This window comes from Mesoplodon bidens (assembly GCF_964165515.1).
Source record: "Mesoplodon bidens genome assembly, chromosome: 15".
Taxonomy (NCBI): Eukaryota; Metazoa; Chordata; class Mammalia; order Artiodactyla; family Ziphiidae; genus Mesoplodon; species Mesoplodon bidens.
The window spans coordinates 23,841,249-23,860,770 of record NC_138171.1 but is presented as its reverse complement, the minus strand read 5'-3'; the positions used below and the strand labels follow the sequence as shown (position 1 = coordinate 23,860,770).

The window sequence follows — 19,522 nt, the reverse complement described above, 5'->3', positions numbered from 1 at the left end:
ACAGAATCAGCAGGCCTGGGGGTCACAGGTAGGGAGGAAGTGGGAAGACACAGAGATAGGGGTAAGGTCCCTGTGGTCAGCTCAGTCCTCCCTGCCTGCACCAGCTTCAGCCTCCTTCCTGCCTCCTTGTAGGGTGGGAGCTGCGACAGTGTGGGGATGGAGGCAAGGGGAGAGGGCCAGACTCCAGGCTGGTCTCTGCTAGCCTGTGAGGACTCAAGGACGTGGGCCTCATGTTGTTCCTTGTCACCTCACTATCCTCAATGCCCAGCTCAGGGTCTGGCACATTGCAAACCCTCAAAACACTGCCCGAATGGATGTATTAATAAATGAATCCCCTAGCTCCCAGCATTAGCATGGAGGCACTCAACACATTTATTGAATTAATGAGTGACTGAATGTGTGTTCCTAGCTTGTACATAGCAGGTGTTCAAAACACTTCTTAACCAAAAGCTAGAGGTCCTTCACTTGGGGTTTACTGGTGAGTACTGAACTCTAGGGCAGGATTTTGGAATTCTAATCTTCGGTCTCAGGAAAATCCTTTCTCCTTACTGGATCTATTTGCCTAGCTGTGTAATATGCACAGGATGAACTGCACTGCTTTTCAAAGTATGGTCCCTAATCAGGATCACACATGTGGTGGTTAAAAATGCACATTTTGGGCTTCCCTGGTGGTGCAGTGGTTAAGAATCCGCCTGCCAATGCAGGGGACATGGGTTTGAGCCCTGGTCTGGGAAGATCCCACATGCTGCAGAGCAACTAAGCCCGTGCGCCACAACTACTGAGCTCACGTGCCACAACTAATGAAGCCCGCACACCTAGAGCCCGTGCTCCGCAATGAGAGAAGCCACTGCAATGAGAGGCCTGCGCACCGCATCGAAGAGTAGCCCCTGCTCGCTGCAACTAGAAAAAAGAAAGCCCGCGTGCAGCAACAAAGACCCAACGCAGCCAAAAATTAATTAATTAATTATTAATTAATTTTTTTTTAAATACACATTCTGGGACTTCCCTGGTGATCCAGTAGTAAAGGATCCACCTTACAATGCAGGGGATGTGGATTCGATGCCTGGTCAGGGAACTAAGATCCCATATGCCTCCGGGCAATTAAGCCCGCGTGCCACAACTACTGAGCTCGAGCGCCTCAACTAGAGAAGAGAAAACCCTCGTGCCACAACTAGAGGGGAGCCCGTGCACCGCAAGGAAGAGCCTGCGTGCCACAACTGAGACCTGACACATCCAAAAATAAATAAAGTATATAAATAATAAATAAATCTTAAAAAAATATATATGAACATTCCTGCGCCCACTCTAGAAACGCTAAAGTAATATCTCAAGGTGTGCCTGGGAACCTGAATTTCTATAAGCTGCACTGGTTCTATCCTATTGCAAAGCAGGAGTTTGGGAACATCTGGTCTCTTGGCTGTGATCATGTGTGATTCCTCATTCCCTTCTAGGTGACTCAGATGGTCTGAGTGTGGGTATGGAGATTGGTGGGTACTGAATTCTCACCCCACAGACCCCTGATGAATATGGGTCTGGGAGAGGAACCCACAGATCCCTGAGGTCAGAGTTCTCTGGCCTAATGACTAGGATGAGAGGAGGGGCCTGAAGGGTTGTAGAGCAAAAGAGACTAAGAAACTAAAAAGACTTTATTGAGAAGTGCTGTGGGTGATCGCTTGCTCCTTAACATTTATTCGTTCACAGATATTTGAGCACCTACCACATGCTAGGCCTATCTAGGCGCTGGAGGATACAGTAGTGAACAAAACAAAAATCCCTGCCTTCATAAAGTTTACTGCTGTACTGGGAGTAACAGGTTATGAAGAAAGAAAGAAAGAGAGAAAGAAGAAAGAAAGAAAAGAAAGAAAGAAAGAAAGAAAGAAAGAAAGAAAGAAAGAAAGAAAGAAAGAAAGAAAGAAAGAAAGAAAAAAGAAAAAGAAAGAAAAAGAAAACACATAGCATGTCAGTAATAAGTGCTAAGGAGAAAAACAAAGCAGGAAGGGGGATAGAAATTCTTTTACACAGAGTGTAGCTTTGGACGGGGTGTTCTGGGAAGTGCTGTGATGTCATTGCTTGCTTTAACCTGGGAAAGAATAAGAGAGACTGCCAGGGCTCCCCAGTGACGTCACGACTAGCTCTGTGACGCCACACCAGAGCGTTCGGCGGAGACCCTGGTCTCCTCTATGAAGTCAGCAGCCAGGCCCAGATAGAGGGGAGAGGGTTGGTTGGGTCAGGCCGCGGGGCACGCCGGCTGCACGCAGAGTCCTTGGGGTCCCGGCGGCACGCACCTGCTGAGGGAGGGCCGAGGGCCTTGGCGGCTCAGGCGGTGACTTTGGCGTCCGTGAGGGGGGCAGCCCAGGGTCAGGATGCGGCGAAGCCGCCGCCCGGGCTCTGCCGCGCTCCCGCACAAGCACACGCCCAACTTCTACAGCAACAACAGCAACAGCTCTGTGAGCGTCATCTCGGGGGACAGCTGCAGGCACCGGTCAGCTGAGCCGGAGCCCGGGGAGCCCGAGGTCAGAAGAGCCCGGGGCTCTAGCTGCGGTGAGCCCGCCTTGAGCGCTGGAGTGCCCGGAAGAACCACAAGGGCTGAAAGCTCTCGGCTGAAGCCGGCCTCGGAGCCACAACGGGCCGGCCGCCTGTGGCTCGGCAACAGTGAGGGGCGGGGCCTCGGGTGCGGGCAGGGTCGAACCCGGGTGAGAGGAGGGAGTGGGTGGGGCCTAAGGGGTGGGACTTGGCGCGGAAGCGGAATAAAACTATCTGGGTGCCTCCTAAGGGGCGGGACCTGTAGGGTGAAAAGAGGAGGCACTAGATAAGATGCCCCAAGGGGAGGGCCCCGGTGTGGTGGACGGTCCTGGGGAGGGGCGGGGCAAGTCCTGTGATTGGGTACCACTGAGGAGGAGCGGCCTCGGTGTTAGCATGAGTTGGCTACCAGGGAAATGGGGCCGTATCAAGACCTAAGGCTGGGGGCGGGGCCACCGTTTGGGAGGTGGGACCACAGGTAGACTGAGCTTTCTGAGAGCAGGGCCTCAGAGTGCTGCGAGAGACCCGGGATGGGGCTCCAGTGAGACCAAAGCCTCTGAGGCTGCTCTGCTTCTGGGCTGGGGAACCTGCGGCCAGATGCCGGGGAAACAGCGGGCCTGCGGTGCGCAAGGCCCCAATGGAGCCCCTTGGGCTCCCGCAGAATCGGCTGGCTCTCCCGGTGTCCCTGAGGAGCAGCTCGACCTCTCGACTCTGGATCTGAGGCAGGAGATACCTCCCCCGCGAGTGTCCAGGAGCTTCCTGAGTACGGGCCAGGCCAGCCCAGCCCAGATCCCCTCTGACCCTCTGGCCCCCCTCTCCGAATTCCACTTCTCACCTCTGGGGCCCTGTTTTCAGTTCTGAGCCCCCGGCCCGTGTCTGATTCTCCAGCCCTTTCTCTGAGCCCGATCCATCTTCCCTAAGAATGAGAATCCAACTCATTCTCCTTGCCCGCATCTAATTCTCCTAGCCCACACCGCTGTTCCTGAGCCCCTGTCCCTGAGCCCCCTTCCTAAGCCCCTTCTTGAACCTCGAACACCACGCTCTGTGAGCCCCTCACCTCTCCCCCTCCCTAAGCCTAGTCCCTTCTCTGAGCCCCCTCTTTTCTCCTCAGGCCCACTCTTCCAGATGCTGAGCATGTTGTTATCCCTGGTAGGAGGTGTGCTGGTCAGTGTGTACAGGTCAGAGGAAGGGAAAGGGGAGCCCCAGGAGCTGCTCCTTGAGGGTGTGGGGAGCAGGGCCAGACCCGGCTGAGGCTTGAGCCGATTCACACCGGTGCTCACAGGAGCTGGGTCTAGGACACTGGGGTGGGGTCCGTGGGGTTCGCTAGGGTATCGGGACCTCAGCCTGCCTCCGGTTCTTCAGGGAGGTCTGTTCCATCCGCTTCCTGCTCACGGCTGTGTCACTGCTGAGCCTCTTTCTGGCAGGTGAGAGGGCGGCGAATTCCCTAGGGCCCCAGCCCTGGCTGCTTTGGAGGCAAACCTGGTACATTCTCTCCTGTACCCTTCAGCCCACTCAGTCTCTTCAGAGGCTCACAGCTCCTCACAGTCCCCTTCAGAGCCTTCTAGTCCCCCCTCAGACTCAGCCCCTTCAAGCCTCTTGTCTCCCCACTGTCCCCTTTATGCCAGGGAAACCTTCTCCCTTTCCTTCCCCTGAGACCAGCCCCCTCTTTCTCCAGCACTCTGGTGGGGGCTCCTGTACCTGGCCCCTCCTTTGGAGAATGTGAGTCGGGGAGACTGTCCGGGGGTGGGTGGTTGGCAGGCTGTGAACCTGGAGGTTGTGTGGAGTCCCCTGGGCCGCTGGGAGCGGGGCAGTGCTGGAAGCTATAACCCTAAGGAATGGCTGGATATAAACAGGAGATTTCTGAGGGATTGTGCCCAAAGGTGCTTGAGGGTGTGTCTCTGAGAGGTCCTGGAAGGACAGGCCAGGGGGACAGGGGTTGGCAGTCCTCAGAAGCAAGGCTTTTTGAGTCTGGCCTCCCACACTGAGGTGGGAACAGAGGTGGGTGGGAGCTCAGCAGCACTGTATTTTGTCCCTCCCTCCTCCCTCCAACAGGAACCTAAGGAGATGCTGACTCTAAGGTGAGAGAGGGCACCTGGGGTGGGGAGTTGGGGGCCTCAAAGGTGCTGAAGTGTCCAGGGGGACGGGGAGCCAACTGCACCGTGCCAACCTTCTGCCTGCAGCGAATACCGCGAGCGCGTGCGCTCCCAGGAGCAGCAGCTGCAGCAGCTCCGGGCTGAGCTGGTTAAACTCCACAAGGAGGTGGCCAGCGTTCGCGCAGCCAACAGCGAGGTGAGCCCCGCAGACTCATCCTGTTCTCAGAACCGGGTCCAGGAGCTCGGGCCCCAGGAGCCTGGCCCCGTGGCTCCGCCCATTGCACAGTCCCGGCCCACCTTGCAGCTCCACTCCCTGGGTCCTGAGCCTTAAGGCCCAGCCCAAAACCCCGCCTTCGGAATTTCTCCCGGGGCCCACAAAGTCTATCCCCAGAGAACTCTGCCCCACTATAAAAGCTGCCTGCAAGCCCCACCCCTCCAGGCCCCGCCCTCTCTCTTTTCAGAGAGTGGCCAAACTCGTATTCCAGAGGCTGAGTGAGGACTTTGTGCGGAAACCCGACTATGCGCTGAGCTCTGTGGGTAAGACACAGAGACACTGAGAGACTGAGACTCAGAGACACAGACAGAACTATGCACATGACCGGCTCCAGGAGACCGACCTCAGACAGACCCTGCCCCAGCTGTCAGTCAGGCCTAGGAGCCCCTGAGTGGTTGCTTCTCCCTGCTCCAGGAGCCTCCATCGACTTAGAGAAGACGTCCCCCGACTACGAGGATGCGAACACTGCCTACTTCTGGAATGGCTTCAGCTTCTGGAACTATGTGCGACCGCCCACGGTTATCCTGGAGGTGGGCCTGGAACCTAGATCCCGGAACGGGATCTGGGGCGGGACTCTGGGAAAAGGACCCCCGCAGCTCCCCTGGGGTGGGACCTGACAGAACTGAGGGCGTGGCGCCAGGTGGGCCCTGCTGGGCAGAAGTCCTGGAGGCGGGGCCTGGCTTGTCTGGGGTGAGGCTCTGGGTGAGGCCGAGGACAACGAGGACAACGTGATACTGGAGAGATCTGGCCCTGCTAGGTACTGGTTGGAGGACTGGACGGGGCCCATGATGGGGTCAACCTGTCCTGTGGTTCTGATGGGCTGTGCGTCTGTCCGCCCGCCTGCAGCCAGATGTGTTCCCTGGGAATTGCTGGGCTTTTGAGGGCGACCAGGGCCAGGTGGTGATCCAGTTGCCGGGTCGTGTGCAGCTGAGCGACATCACTCTGCAGCATCCACCGCCCAGCGTGGCACACACCCGGGGAGCCAAGAGCGCCCCGCGTGACTTCGCAGTCTATGTAAGTGGGGCTGAGGCCAAGGAGGTGGGGGATTTTTGCCTAGAGAGCACAAGGCAGTCATGAAAACTGAGACTACTGAGGCTTTGCTCGCTCATCCATAAAATGGAGATACTACCACTTGCCTCTCAAGGCTGCTGTAGGTTATAAATAATTATAACCATATTCAAATATTAGTTACGGTTTATTGAGTGCTTACTCTGTGTGGAGTACTTTACATGGATTATATATCCTTGCATCCACACAACAACCTATGAAGTGCAAGTGGCCGAACTAAAATTTGCAACTTGATTTCTTTGAGCCCACATTCCACACTATACTAACACCAAAAAATAAATGAGAGTATGCATACAGATGCTGAACACAGAGTAGGTGCTAAACAGAGTCACTCTCTCCCTCCTCCACCTGGGCCTCACTGTTCCTCCACTCATTCTTCACTTACTAGGGCCTCCAGGTTGATGATAAGACTGAAGTTTTCTTGGGGAAATTCACCTTCGATGTGGAGAAATCTGAGATTCAGACTTTCCACCTAGAGGTATGTTTGTCTCACAGTGAAGGAAGATTGGGGAGGAAGGCAGTCCTTGGGAGACCGGGCCTTGGCATGATCCATTTGTCTCCCCAGAATGACCCCCCAGCTGCCTTTCCCAAGGTGAAGATCCAGATTCTAAGCAACTGGGGCCACCCCCATTTCACATGCTTGTATCGAGTCCGAGCCCATGGCATTCAAACCTCAGGGGAGGCAGGGGACAGTGCCACAGGGAGGGCCCATTAAACATGCTGATTGTTGGAGTAGAGTGGAGGTCTATGCTGAAAGAAGCTGGATCAGTGCTGGGAGGTCTCTTGTGGGAAGGGGGGTGTGCGGCGCTCTAGTTGCCTTTGGTATATAAACATGGTTGGGGGGTCTACCAAAACGCCCTCTTTGAGAAGTCCAGATCAATATAGTAGCAGCAGTAGATGATGTTTATGGAGTGTTTACCATGTGCACAAGACAGTACTCTGGACGTTATATGCCTTACCCTAACTAATCTTCACAACCAGAGGCGGAAGCCATTCAGGTCAGGAAAGTTGCTCAAGGTCACACAGCTAACGAAGAGCTGAAACACAGCAGGACCCCAAGCCTACCACCCTCTTGCAGAGCGCCAGTCAGCATGAAGCCATGCTTGTGCACCTCAATTCTCACCCCAACTCTTGCTAGGTGCAGGTGGAGGAGGAACTACCCCTTCAGGTAAAAACTAGGGAGACTTGAGAACCTCTAGGAAGCATCTGAGTCAGAGTTGATGCAGGCCTGGTCGCCTTTACCCAGGTTGTCTTTACTGGGACCTGAGTGCACGACTATGCTAGGCACAGTACAGGTAGTCTAGTATTTACCAGTCCCTGCCCTCAAGGAGCCTGATAGGGGAGAGACGATGCTCCACAAAATGGGAGAATTCATTGACTTGATCCAAGAACCCTTCACTCTAAGGGTCAAAAGTAGAATTGGAGGGAAAAAGAGGAGACAGACATTAAAGGGTTAATGAGTTCTACCCAGGCCAAGAGGAGAAAAGGGGAACAAGTGTGAACAAAGAAACATGCAACATCTTGACTGTTAGGATCCTTTGTAGTGTGTTCATGTTTTGGAAGAATATATAGACTATTACCAGTGGTTACACCTCTGGAAAGTGGAATGCATGAGTATGTGGGGGGAGTGGAACATGCATCCATCTGTTTAAATTTTGGGGTTATTACTCTTAAAGCCTGAGGTTTTCTAACTAATGAACTAATACAGCTTTTCTAGAGGGCAACTTCATAGTAAGTACCAAAAGCCTTAAATTTTATTTATTTATTTATTTATTTTTTTGGCGGTACGAGGGCTTCTCACTGTTGTGGCCTCTCCCGTTGGGGAGCACAGGCTCTGGATGCGCAGGCTCAGCGGCCATAGCTCACGGGCCTAGCCGCTCCGTGGCATGTGGGATCTTCCCAGACCCTGCAGGGCACGAACCCGTGTCCCCTGCATCGGCAGGCGGACTCTCAACCACTGTGCCACCAGGGAAGCCCCAAGCCTTACATTTTTTTATTATACTTTTTTTTTTTTTTTGCGGTATGCAGGCCTCTCCCTGTTGTGGCCTCTCCCGTTGCGGAGCACAGGCTCCGGACGCGCAGGCTCAGCGGCCATGGCTCACGGGCCCAGCCGCTCCAGGGCATGTGGGATCTTCCCGGACCGGGGCACGAACCCGTGTCCCCTGCATCGGCAGGCGGACTCTCAACCACTGCGCCACCAGGGAAGCCCTATACTTTTTAATCACTGCAATTCCACTTCTAAGCATGGATCCAAAGGATACCTAGATATAATCTAAGTTAATACTTTAAGGATGTCCACCATACTGTTGTTTATGAAGGAAAAAAATGAAAATAGTATCTAAGAAGATAAAGTACACTACAAAAATAATATGGAGACAATAGAAATGGTAATATAAGGGAATGTTTAATGTCATGAAAAGTAAATAATGATATATGGATAATTTCTTAAAAAGCAAGCTAGGTTGGTATACATAAGAATTTTTAATTTCCATATCAGAAGAGTTACATAGACCAAAAAATACTATAACTGAAAAGACAATAGCCTTGGAGGAAATATTTTCAACATGTATTAATAACTGAATAACTGTAACAGAATAAGGGCTATAAGGACAACCTATAAAAAGGCTGTTCAGAAGAAATACAATCGACAAATAAACATATAAAATGATACCTAGCCTTCATAAATAAATTCAAACTAAAAATGAGATTTTTTTTGCCTGTCAGATTAACAAAATGGGTAAAAAATTGTTATAAAAGGCAATTTACAATATCTATTAAAATGTTAAATATTCCTATCTTTTGATTGAGCATTTTCACTTGTAGGAATAAATCCTTCAGAAACATTCCTGTAAATGCACAGAAAAATGTAGAAGGATATTCCTTACAGCACTGTTTGTTATAACAGAAGAGAACTAGAAGGGACCCAATCTTGATAAATTAGGGATTGGCTAAATAAGCTATAGAACACTCATACACAGAGTAATACATAAGCATTAGAAAAAATGAGGTCAGCAGTTAAGTTCTAACGGATAAAATACCCAAAATATAATAAGAACAAAGTGCAAACAGTATAATATCTATTTAGGGAAAAATCTGTCAGACCTAGAAAATACACCCTGCTCCATAATCTATTTTATACAGTATTTATATTTGAAATAATTTTGTACTAACTAGCACACATTCTAAAAACATTTAAAGCATACTGAAATAGTATGTATGGTATGATCCCAATTTTGTAAAACAAAAAACATGTATCACTAAAAATATGCATAAAGTATTAAAAAATATGCACCAAATATTTTATTGGGACATGGGAGTTTGGGTGATATTTATTTTTTCCTATAATGAATATACATATTTATTTTCTAGTAAGAAAAAACATTAGTTATTAAAAAATTCAGGCTTATAGCCTATTTTTAGGACTAGAACCACCACTGCTCCATCCCTCCAGGAAGTCTAGCATAGCCCCTGCTCCATCTTAAAACTCACCCCTCCCCTGGCACTTTCCACCTTGTCTGTGTTCACAGCTCAGCTCTGCTCTGAGGCAGGGCAGGCTAGGTGTTTGGCTTACATTCAGCCTTTGCATTTTCAAAAACAGAGTCAGTGTCTCTAGATATGTGGCCAGGATTACCCAATTTCTTTGAGTGGGGCTATTATATCAGATGAATCCTTCACTCAACAATCCCTAAGGTCAACAAATAAGCTCAGAGAGGAGAAGTAAACATGGCTAATAGCAGATTTCCACCCAGAAACACAGAGTGGTAGCAAAGTGTGGTCTTCACTGATCTTTATTGAATGAGAGGCTCCAGGGACAAGCAGGTGAGATGAAGAGTGGCTATAGCAAGTATAAATAAAAGTTAGCATAAAAGTATAAAACATAAAATGCTAGCACTAGGGAATGTGTGTTCAGGGTTAGGGGACCTTAGGAACACAGGGCTGAGGACTGGCCACAGTCTACCCCTCCAAAGGAATCTAGGCCTGAGGGACCTGTGCAGGGCCCTTGGCTGCAGGTGGAAGTGGTTTGAATGGGGCCCAACCTTGGGCCTTGAAGTAGGAGACGAGTTGCGTGGGTACTTCTGCAAGTACAGTCTGCGCCAGTGCCTCTCGAGGGGCCTGCCAAGGAGAAGAGGGGCAAGTTCAGTGATGACCCATGACCCCTTCCCCAGGTCTACATTTCATACCCCAGAAAGGATACAAAATCCAACACCCAACCCTGCCCCAGGCTCAGATGAAAGGGTAAGTATCCCCACTCACATCAGGGAGAGGTGGAAGGCTAAACTCCCAGATCTATTCTGTCCCCGAGCTTGTCCCTACTCACATTCTGGAAGCGGCGGTAGGGCACAAACTGCACTATGTCACGAGCAGCTGCCTCCCCGGAGCGTGCACGCAGGGGTCCACCATCAGCATCCAGCTGCTCCATGGCCTCGAAGTCAGCACCACCCACACCCACGATGATCACTGACATGGGCAGGTAGGAGGCACGAACCACAGCCTCACGTGTGGCCTCCACATCTGTCACAGCACCATCGGTCAGCAGCAACAGCACGAAGTATTGCTAAGGGCAAGTCCATTCATATACTGAGGCAGACCCTCTAAACATCCCAGCCACATAATCCCACACTGACAAGAAGTCACCTGTTACACAGCCCTCAAGGGAGCCCCTGACCAAGTCCCCCCTCCCCACCCACTACCTCCCATGACCCTCACCGAGGCCGTCCTCTGATGTGCAGCCTGGGCTGCAAACCTAGCCACATGGTTGATGATGGGTGCAAAGTTGGTGGGGCCATAGAGCCGAACTTGGGGCAGGGCCTGGCGGTAAGCGTCCACAATGCCCTGGATGCCTAGAGAAGAAAGGCAAAGAATACCATAAAATACTGGGCCTCTCAGCATTCAGCCAGTCCTGACATCACTCTATACTGGCCAAGGAGATTTAGGAACCTGGGTGCATTTCATTCAGTCACCCCTGTAACCCACAGTTCTTAACCCTCTCCTACAGATGAGAAAATTAAGGCCAAAGAGAGGAAAGGCACATGCCCTAAATCACAGTTTGAATTAAAACCCAGATAAGGGGGAATCCCCTGAACAAATCTAGGAGTGCTGAGAGCATCAGATTATAACCCACTTAATAAAATAATGAATTATAACCCATTTAATAACATAAGAATCCACAGAGATATTAAATAATGGGAGAGAAGGAAAAGTTCTTAATAAACGTAGAAGGAGAAATTATAGAATCATTTGACAATCAGAGATAATTGATTCAGGCAAGGATCATCAATGGATTCTAAAACTAGAGGGTAAAAATTGATGAGTGACTGGATATTTATACAGCCTCAAAATACCCTCCCAAAGGATACTTATTATTAATTAAAAGGAAAAAAAACAGACCCACACACCTATGGTCAATTACCTTTGATAAAGGAGGCAAGAATATACAATGGAGAAAAGTAAGTGCTGTTGGGAAAGCTGGACGGCCACGTGCAAACCAATGAAGTTAGAACACTCCCTCACACCATACACAAAAATAAACTCAAAATGGCTTAAAGACTTAAATATAAGACATGACACCATAAAACTCCTAAAAGAGAACATAGGCAAAACATTCTCTGACATAAATTGTACCAGTGTTTTCTTAGGCCAGTCTCCCAAGGAAATAGAAATAAAAGCAAAAATAAACAAATGGGGCCTAATCAAACGTACAAGCTTCTGTACAGCAAAGGAAACCATAAACAAAACGAAAAGATAACCTACAGACTGCGAGAAAATATTTGGAAATGATGCGACCAACAAGGGATTAATCTTTAAAATATACAAACAGCTCATACAACTCAATAACAAAAAAAAAACAACCCAATCGAAAAATGGGCAAAAGACCTAAACAGACACTTCTTTAAAGAAGACATACAGGGACTTCCCTGGTGGCACAGTGGTTAAGAATCCACCTACCGGGCTTCCCTGGTGGCGCAGTGGTCGAGAGTCCGCCTGCTGATGCAGGGGACACGGGTTCGTGCCCCGGTCCGGGAGGATCCCACATGCCGCGGAGCGGCTGGGCCCGTGAGTCATGGCCACTGAGCCTGCGCGTCCAGAGCCTGTGCTCCGCAGCAAGAGAGGCCACAACAGTGAGAGGCCTGCGTACCGCAAAAAAACAACAAAAAAAAGAAGAATCCACCTACCAATGCAGGGTACACGGGTTCAAGCCCTGGTCCGGGAAGATCCCACATGCCATGAAGCAACTAAGCCCATGCACCACAACTACTGAGCCTGTGCTCTAGAGCCCGCGAGCCACAACTACTGAAGCCTGCATGCCTAGAGCCCGTGCTCCACAACAAGAGAAGCCACCGCAATGAGAAGCCCATGCATCACAACGAAGAGTAGCCCCTGCTTGCCACAACTAGAGAAAGCCCACATGCAGCAATGAAGACCCAATGCAGCCAAAAATAAAAATAGATACATTTATTAAAAAAAAAAGAAGAAGACATACAGATGGCCAATAGGCACATGAAAAGATGCTCAACGTTGCTAATTATTAGAGAAATGCACGAAATTCCCTGGTGGTCCAGTGGTTAGGACTCTGTGCTTCCACTGCAGGGGGCATGGGTTTGATCCTTGGTCGGGGAACTAAGATCCTGCATGCCATGCAGCACCGCCAAAAAATAAAAATAAATAAATAAATTAAAAATGATTAAAAATTAGAATTTAAAAAAAGACGTGATACACACACACACACACGCACACACAGTGGAATACTACTCAGCCATAAAAAGGAGTGAAATATTGCCATTTGCATCAACATGGATGGACCTAGAGATTATCACACGAAGTCAGTCAGAAAGAGAAAGACAAATACCATATAATACCACTCATGTGGAATCTAAAATATGATACAGGGACTTCCCTGGTGGCACAGTGGTTAAGACTCTGAGCTCCCAATGCAGGGGGCCCGGGGTTCAATCCCTGGTCAGGGAACTAGATCCCACATGCATGCTGCAACTAACAGTTCGCATGCCACAACTAAGGAGCCTGGTGGCCTCAATTAAGGAGCCCATGAGCTGCAACTAAGGAGCCCACCTGCCACAACTAAGACCCAGCGCAACCATATAAATAAATAAAAAGTGAAATATTTTAAAATATGATACAAATGAACTTGTGTACAAAACAGAAACAGACTCAGACATAGAAAACAAATTTATGGTTAACAAAGGGGAAAGGGGATACGGGAGGGATCAATTAGGAGTTTGGGATTAGCAGATACAAATTACTATACATAAAATAGATAAACAACAAGGTCCTACTGTGTAACACAGGGAACTATATTCAATATCCTGTAATAAACCATAATGGAAAAGAATATGAGAAAGATATATATGTGTGTGTGTGTGTGTGTGTGTGTGTATATAAACTGTATTTATATATATATATAAACTGAATCACTTTGCTGTACACCGGAAACTAACACAACATTGTAAATCAACTATACTTCATAAAAAGAATTTTTTAAAATTACATATAAAGAAAAAAACAGTACTTGTATAGTAGAGAAACCTGGTAGACTCTACCTTAACCAAGTGATCGAAGTTAATATGACTGGTAAGAGGATAAATCAGTATCATGTGCCTCCTGAACACACAGCATGGCTTCTGTGGTATTCCCGCCAAAAATGCATAATTTGAATCTAATTATGAGGAGATATCAGGTAAACCCAAACTGAAGGACATTCTACAAATGATCTGGCCTTTAATCTTAAAAAATGTCAATATCATGAAAGACATGAAGAACTCTGGAAGACAACTGAATGAAACGTGTGATCCAAGATTTTCTTTTGCTATAAAAGAGAGGACAACTGGAAAATTTTGAATAAATTTTATAGATTGGGTAATAGTATTGTATTGATGTTAATTTCCTGATTTTGAGAATTGCACTGTGGTTATGTAAGAGAATGTCTTTGATTTTAGGGAACACTGAAGTATTCAGGGATAAAGGGCCATGCGGATGATGATGAGTGCAAAGTTGTTGGGGCCATGGAGGCAAACTTGGGGCAGGGATTATTCACCACAGTTCTCAAACATTTCTGGAAAAAAAGTGTATATATATAGAGAGAAAGAGGAGGAAGAGAGAAAATCTGAGTGAGAGAGAGAATGACACAGCAAATGGGGTAAAATGTCCATGTCTGAGGAATCTGGATGAAGGTAAACAACAGCCCCTGTGACCCAGGCCCTGACCCCTGATCCCCAGTGACCTGAATCCCTGTAACTATTCTTGCAACTTTTCTCTAAGTCTGAACCCAAGTCAAAAATAAAAACCCAGGTCAGATCAGGTCAAGTTTTCCACTTCAGCTTGTTGCTCTTGTGTGGGTGATAGGGAAACACTGGGTTTGGCCCTCTCTAGACAAAAGAGTGTGGAGCAAAAAGTACCCTGAATAGAGCTGCAGGGAGGCACCAAGGCTTCCACTGATGCCCTGTGAGCTTCTAGGCAAAGATAATAATAATATAACAGCTATCATAGTTTAGAGAACACTTAGTATGTGCCAGGCTTACTGCTTCAAACTTTATATGCATCTTCTTAAATATTCAATATCCTATAATATTTAGTCTTATTATGAAGCCAAAGCACACAGAAGCTAAGCAACTGGCCCCAAGTCATATGATTAGCAAGTGGCAAGATGAAGATTTGACTCCAGAGGCCTAGCTCTAAAATCCACTCCTCTGGCCAATGGAGTCAGCTGTCTATCTCCCCACCCCCATTCTCCCTTGCCTCTCTAGATATGGACAGATATACCTTACGCTGGAGGATTGGGGACTTACCTGCACAGTAGGGGTTATTAGGGTTGAAGTTCAAGGCAAATTCATGGGAGACCTGAGGGCAAGAAAAAAAATGAGGTTCTTTCCCCATGACCACTTTTGTGCTAAGAAAAAGGGCATTATGGTATGTACCAAGCAACATACAGGAGGTATTTAGTCCTGAGCATTTGTTATATACATGCCTGTAAGGATACATCCCTGCAACTCCTCATAAAGCTGGGTGCCAAGCAGCAAGTTTACCACATCCCCCAAAATCAGGACCCTGAAACTAAAAACAGGAGTAGGGGAGGGGAAGAAAACACTCACCTGCCAGTCAGGGGGTACCTGGGCCCCAAATCCAAATGCTGGGAACAGCTTGTCCCTGTGGGAAGACAGTGAATGGGGGAAGAAGCAGTGAGAGGACCATGAGCCCGAGGCTAGAGCATCTGCAGGGAGTGGGGACGGGCAAGAGACAAAGTTACTTACGAATCATAGTCCTGAACCACACTGCCCACACTCCACAGTGCTGTCAGGTACTCATTGACTCCTGTTGGGCTCAGGTAGTGCAGGGAATCAGGTGAGGAAGGGTCTCCATTGGAGCCCGTGAAGTCCACGCCCACCTGGGAGGAGGGGAGGAGGGGAGCTGAAGGCCACCTTGCACCCCAGATCTGTTCTCTTGCCCCTGATGAAGCAACTTACAGTGAAGTTGATTTGACAGCCTCCCATCACATAGTCCAAGAATGAATATTCTGTTTCTACCTGTAGATGAAACCAGGGTCATAGCTGGAGTGAAGGGGTTGGGGTCATGTAGCTTAGAAGTCAGAGACTGGGTCACATGGGCTATTGTCTCACCTGACAAATCTTGACACAGATAGTTCCAGAGTTCTTGTAGCTTTTCTTTTTCTGCTGTTTCTCAAGGTGGATGCATTCAAACTCAGCCTGATAAGGAAAGAAAAATTAGAGTAGGAAACTTCTAGAGCATTAGACAGGACTGGAGCTGCCCTGCCCTCCCCCTCTCTCCCTGGAGCTGCAGCCCCTAGGCCCACCTCAACCCCTGAGCCAGCACTCACTGGGACCCCTGAGCCAGCACTCACTGGGACTGCTTGCAGCTGGGCCAAGCTGGTGTGGAAGGTACCAATGAGGTCATGTGAACCATCACTGTCATAATCTGAGCATCGCACCTAGGAGGGAAGGTGTGTGTGTGTATATAAAGACCAGGAGGCAGGTGGCAGGTGAGAATAAATCCCTCCCCAGGCTCTCTGCCCCTGCTCAGTCCGCTCAGGAGGCAAGCTCACCTGGATGGGTGTGCTGGGGTCTCCCCCACAGAAATGTTGAAGGGGAACAGAGAAGCGCTTCCAAGTAGGGTTCAGGTTGTTCTTGATGACCTGAAGGTGGAGGGCAAGGCCTCTAGTGAGCTCTGTGTTGGCATGTGGGGAGCTGCCATTCTTCCTAGCCGTATGCAGACTCTTTAGCCCTATGCTCCAAACCCTGGTAATCACAAGCCCCAGGAGATTCTCTCCTACCCATCATACCCAATCCCAGGGGTCTCACACCTCAGATCTGTACGCCAGGTGCCATTTCCCATCACCCTGATGGAAAAACTCCAAGAACGGATCCGATTTTCCCAGGAAGTCCTGTCAATATCACAGAGACCGCAGTTAAGACTCAGGCACCTGACAACCACTATGAAAGACCTTCCCACCCTTCCCCTTCCAACACACCACCCCTGTCCACTTAATTCTTGAACTCCCAGGGCCTCCTTCCACACACACCTTCTTATCTAGGTTTCTGGCCTCCACCTCCATGGTCACTACACGACTATCCTTCAGCTCCTGAGCTGAGACCTAGGTAGGGGAAGAAGCAGGAGACTGTATCATCTCATGAATTCCTCATGGATATAAGTACACAACCACTCACAAACCTCAGCAGAGTTCCTCCTTACCGTGATGGTCCCTCGCCCAGCAGGTTTTCCAGGCTTCAGCATCAAGGGTAGAGTTAGTATCCGACTGGACACAATCTGGGGCAGAGCAGGGGTGGGTGGGGTACCAAGGTCTCAGACAAGGCTAGGTCCTGTTTGACCCCAACCTCCAAGTTCCAAGCAGTCTGGTTTATCTGACAGCGCTCTTACTTAACCTGTGTCTGAAGGATTCTAATCCCTGGCTCTGCATACCTGTCCTAGGGAACACTCAGCCCCTCCTAGGAAGTCATCATCCCCCAGCTCAGGTGTCTTGTTGTCTATGTCATAGATGCCAAATCGGAGCTTTTGCACTGTTTCAAAGTGGTACTCAAGCTGCAGAGTCTTGGAGAACTCAGGGCTCGAGCAGTTCCGTACTCGCTCAGTCCGGCCAAGCTGTGGGCAGAAGCCAATAAGCATCACAGTCATGCACCTTCCAACCCAAAACAGTCCTAGCCTCCCTCCACAACTTTATCCCCCAAAGTCCTTCTCACCTCAGCCCATTTGCCCCCTCCCACATCCTGTAAAAGGACGCAGAGTGGGTCAGACTTGGAGCTGATGTCCTTGTCAATGAGGTGGTCACATGAAATGGACAGCTGAACCAAGGTCACGCAGTGGGCCATCTGGGGGGAAAAAGACCCGAATCAAGCACCTTCCTCACCCTTCCCTGACTGTAGGTCCCAACTTGTAGTAAAGTCAGCTGGCTTCAACCAGGCAGGGCTGAGCCTGTGTCTACCACCATGACACCCAAGGAAGAGAAGGCCCTATAGCTTCCATACTCCTCCAATCCCCCTGGGTAAGCTCAATGGGATGGGAGATGGTGGTTACAACCAACCCTGGTCCAAGAATATGATGGGAAGATGCAGAAAAAGTGTACTGGCCTCCACCAACAACTTTGACCCCAAACTAGTCCTCCGCCCAAAATTGGTCCCAATCCTAATAATGTTGCCCAGACCCAGACTCCAACCCTGATCTTCTCACAGACCAATGAATCTCACTCTGATGGCTTTACTGGCCCCAGACCAGACCCTAATCCGAGTTCCAAGCCCAATATTGCCCCAAATACAGCCATGATCCAGATTCTGCTCCCCAAAGTCTCTTCCTCCAATGATTTCCCACTAACCCTGGGGCCCTACATCTTGAGGCAGAGTTATGATCCCCGCACTGATTCTCCTAGCCTATAATCAGCTGTTCAGGTCCAACTCCTCACTTTTTTTTTTTTTTTTTGTGGTACGCGGGCCTCTCACTGTTGTGGCCTCTCCCGTTGCGGAGCGCAGGCTCAGCGGCCATGGCTCACGGGCCCAGCCACTCCGTGGCACGTGGGATCTTCCCGGACCAGGGCATGAACCCGTGTCCCCTGCATCGGCAGGCGGACTCTCAACCACTGCGCCACCAGGGAAGCCCCAACTCCTCACTATTTGCACTACCTAGCCCAAGCCATCATCATCTCTCACCAGGCTTATTGCATTACCCCCTTTTAACAGGTCTCCCTTATCCTACGCCATCCTCACCTCTACTCCCTCATCCTCACCCCAACAGGCTACTCTCAATACAGCAACCAGGGTGATCCTGTTAAAACACAGGTCATGTCATACCTCTACCCAAACCCAATAATGATTTCCCACTGCTTAGAAAAAATCCAAACTCTGCATTGGCCTACAAGGTTTTGAAAGATCTAGATCTCTCTAATTTGATCTCCTAACACCTTCTTGCTCACTCCATTCTGGCAACACAGGTCTGCTTGTCATTCCTCAAATATGCTTGTTTCTACCTCAATGCCTAGAATTTTCTTCCCTCATATAACCCACACGGCTTGCTGTTCTCTCACATTCTCTCTAGGTCTCTATTCAAAATCATCTTCTTGGGCTTCCCTGGGGGCACAGTGGTTAAGAATCTGCCTGCCAATGCAGGGGACACGGGTTCGAGCCCTGATCTGGGAATATCCCACATACCGCGGAGCAACTAAGCCCGTGCGCCACAACTACTGGGCCTGCACTCCAGAGCCCGTGAGCCACAACTACTGAAGCCTGTGTGTCTAGAGCCTGTGCCCTGAAACAAGAGAAGCCACTGCAGTGAGAAGCCCACGCACCGCAACAAAGAGCAGCCCCCGCTCGTCGCAACTAGAGAGAAAGCCCGCGCACAGCAACGAAGACCCAACGCAGCCCAAAATAAATAAGTAAATTAAAAAAAAAATCATCTTCTCCAGTTTGAAGGAAAAGGTTCTCCTTTTCTGGCCACTCTAAAATTTCAACCCTACTACCACTGATACATCACATACCCATTTCCTGTTTTTTCTCTTTAGCATTTATCACTGTCTAATATACTATATATATTTATGTAATTTGTCTTCCCCACTAGAATGTAACCTCCATGAGGGAAGGGATATCTGTCTGTTCTATTCACTGTTCTGTCTCAAGCACCTAATAAATATTTGCTTCATGAAATCCAAAAGGCCATCTCCAGCCTCTGCACCCAGCTTACCCATCTCCAAACTGACTGGCAATCAAACAGCACCAAGGTTCTCCAATTCATCCATTCCTTTTGCTAGAAGCACTATCTTCTTGCGTGGATCACCATGACTCCCATATAAACCCCGCCTCCTAAGTCACCATAAGTTATCCTCAGACTCCTCACTAACCCTATGTCCCCCCTGACCGATACGCCTGCAGACCATCTGTACCAAGAGTGCAGACGAGGTCAGATCTCTCACCCAGCTTCATTCAGCACTCCAGGTTTCCCAGCACTATACCCCAGGACGCCTCCAGCCTCAACCTCCCCTAAACTGACCCTCAGTCAGTCAATCCCTCTCCCAACCTGGCCCAGTTAGTGCTATTCC

The 19,522-nt window shown here is 49.2% G+C and overlaps 2 protein-coding genes across 7 annotated transcripts in view; one reads left to right on the top strand and one right to left on the bottom strand.

Moving 5' to 3' along the window:
* Positions 1-2,340: 2,340 nt before the first annotated feature.
* SPAG4 (sperm associated antigen 4) lies at positions 2,341-6,797 on the top strand. The gene is given in 13 exon segments (XM_081256278.1): positions 2,341-2,608; positions 2,610-2,671; positions 3,182-3,283; positions 3,632-3,698; positions 3,883-3,944; positions 4,196-4,239; positions 4,573-4,598; positions 4,701-4,809; positions 5,075-5,150; positions 5,302-5,417; positions 5,734-5,901; positions 6,344-6,433; positions 6,521-6,797. Coding segments are annotated over 13 exon segments (1,317 nt in total). The 5' UTR covers positions 2,341-2,363; the 3' UTR covers positions 6,671-6,797.
* A 2,930-nt stretch (positions 6,798-9,727) lies between these two features.
* The window catches only part of CPNE1 (copine 1), a 37,441-nt gene continuing 27,646 nt past the window's right edge, over positions 9,728-19,522 (bottom strand). For all 6 annotated transcript variants that reach the window (XM_081256273.1, XM_081256272.1, XM_081256271.1 and 3 more), the window contains 15 exons: positions 17,181-17,309; positions 16,903-17,082; positions 16,675-16,749; positions 16,505-16,576; positions 16,286-16,366; positions 16,028-16,117; positions 15,827-15,913; positions 15,585-15,671; positions 15,432-15,491; positions 15,219-15,352; positions 15,060-15,114; positions 14,757-14,808; positions 10,663-10,796; positions 10,274-10,510; positions 9,728-10,068 (listed from right to left, as the gene is read on the bottom strand). In XM_081256273.1, coding sequence (XP_081112399.1) covers positions 9,928-10,068; positions 10,274-10,510; positions 10,663-10,796; positions 14,757-14,808; positions 15,060-15,114; positions 15,219-15,352; positions 15,432-15,491; positions 15,585-15,671; positions 15,827-15,913; positions 16,028-16,117; positions 16,286-16,366; positions 16,505-16,576; positions 16,675-16,749; positions 16,903-17,082; positions 17,181-17,309 — 1,614 coding nt within the window. In that variant the 3' untranslated portion in view covers positions 9,728-9,927. The remainder of the gene's footprint in view (positions 10,069-10,273; positions 10,511-10,662; positions 10,797-14,756; positions 14,809-15,059; positions 15,115-15,218; positions 15,353-15,431; positions 15,492-15,584; positions 15,672-15,826; positions 15,914-16,027; positions 16,118-16,285; positions 16,367-16,504; positions 16,577-16,674; positions 16,750-16,902; positions 17,083-17,180; positions 17,310-19,522) is intronic.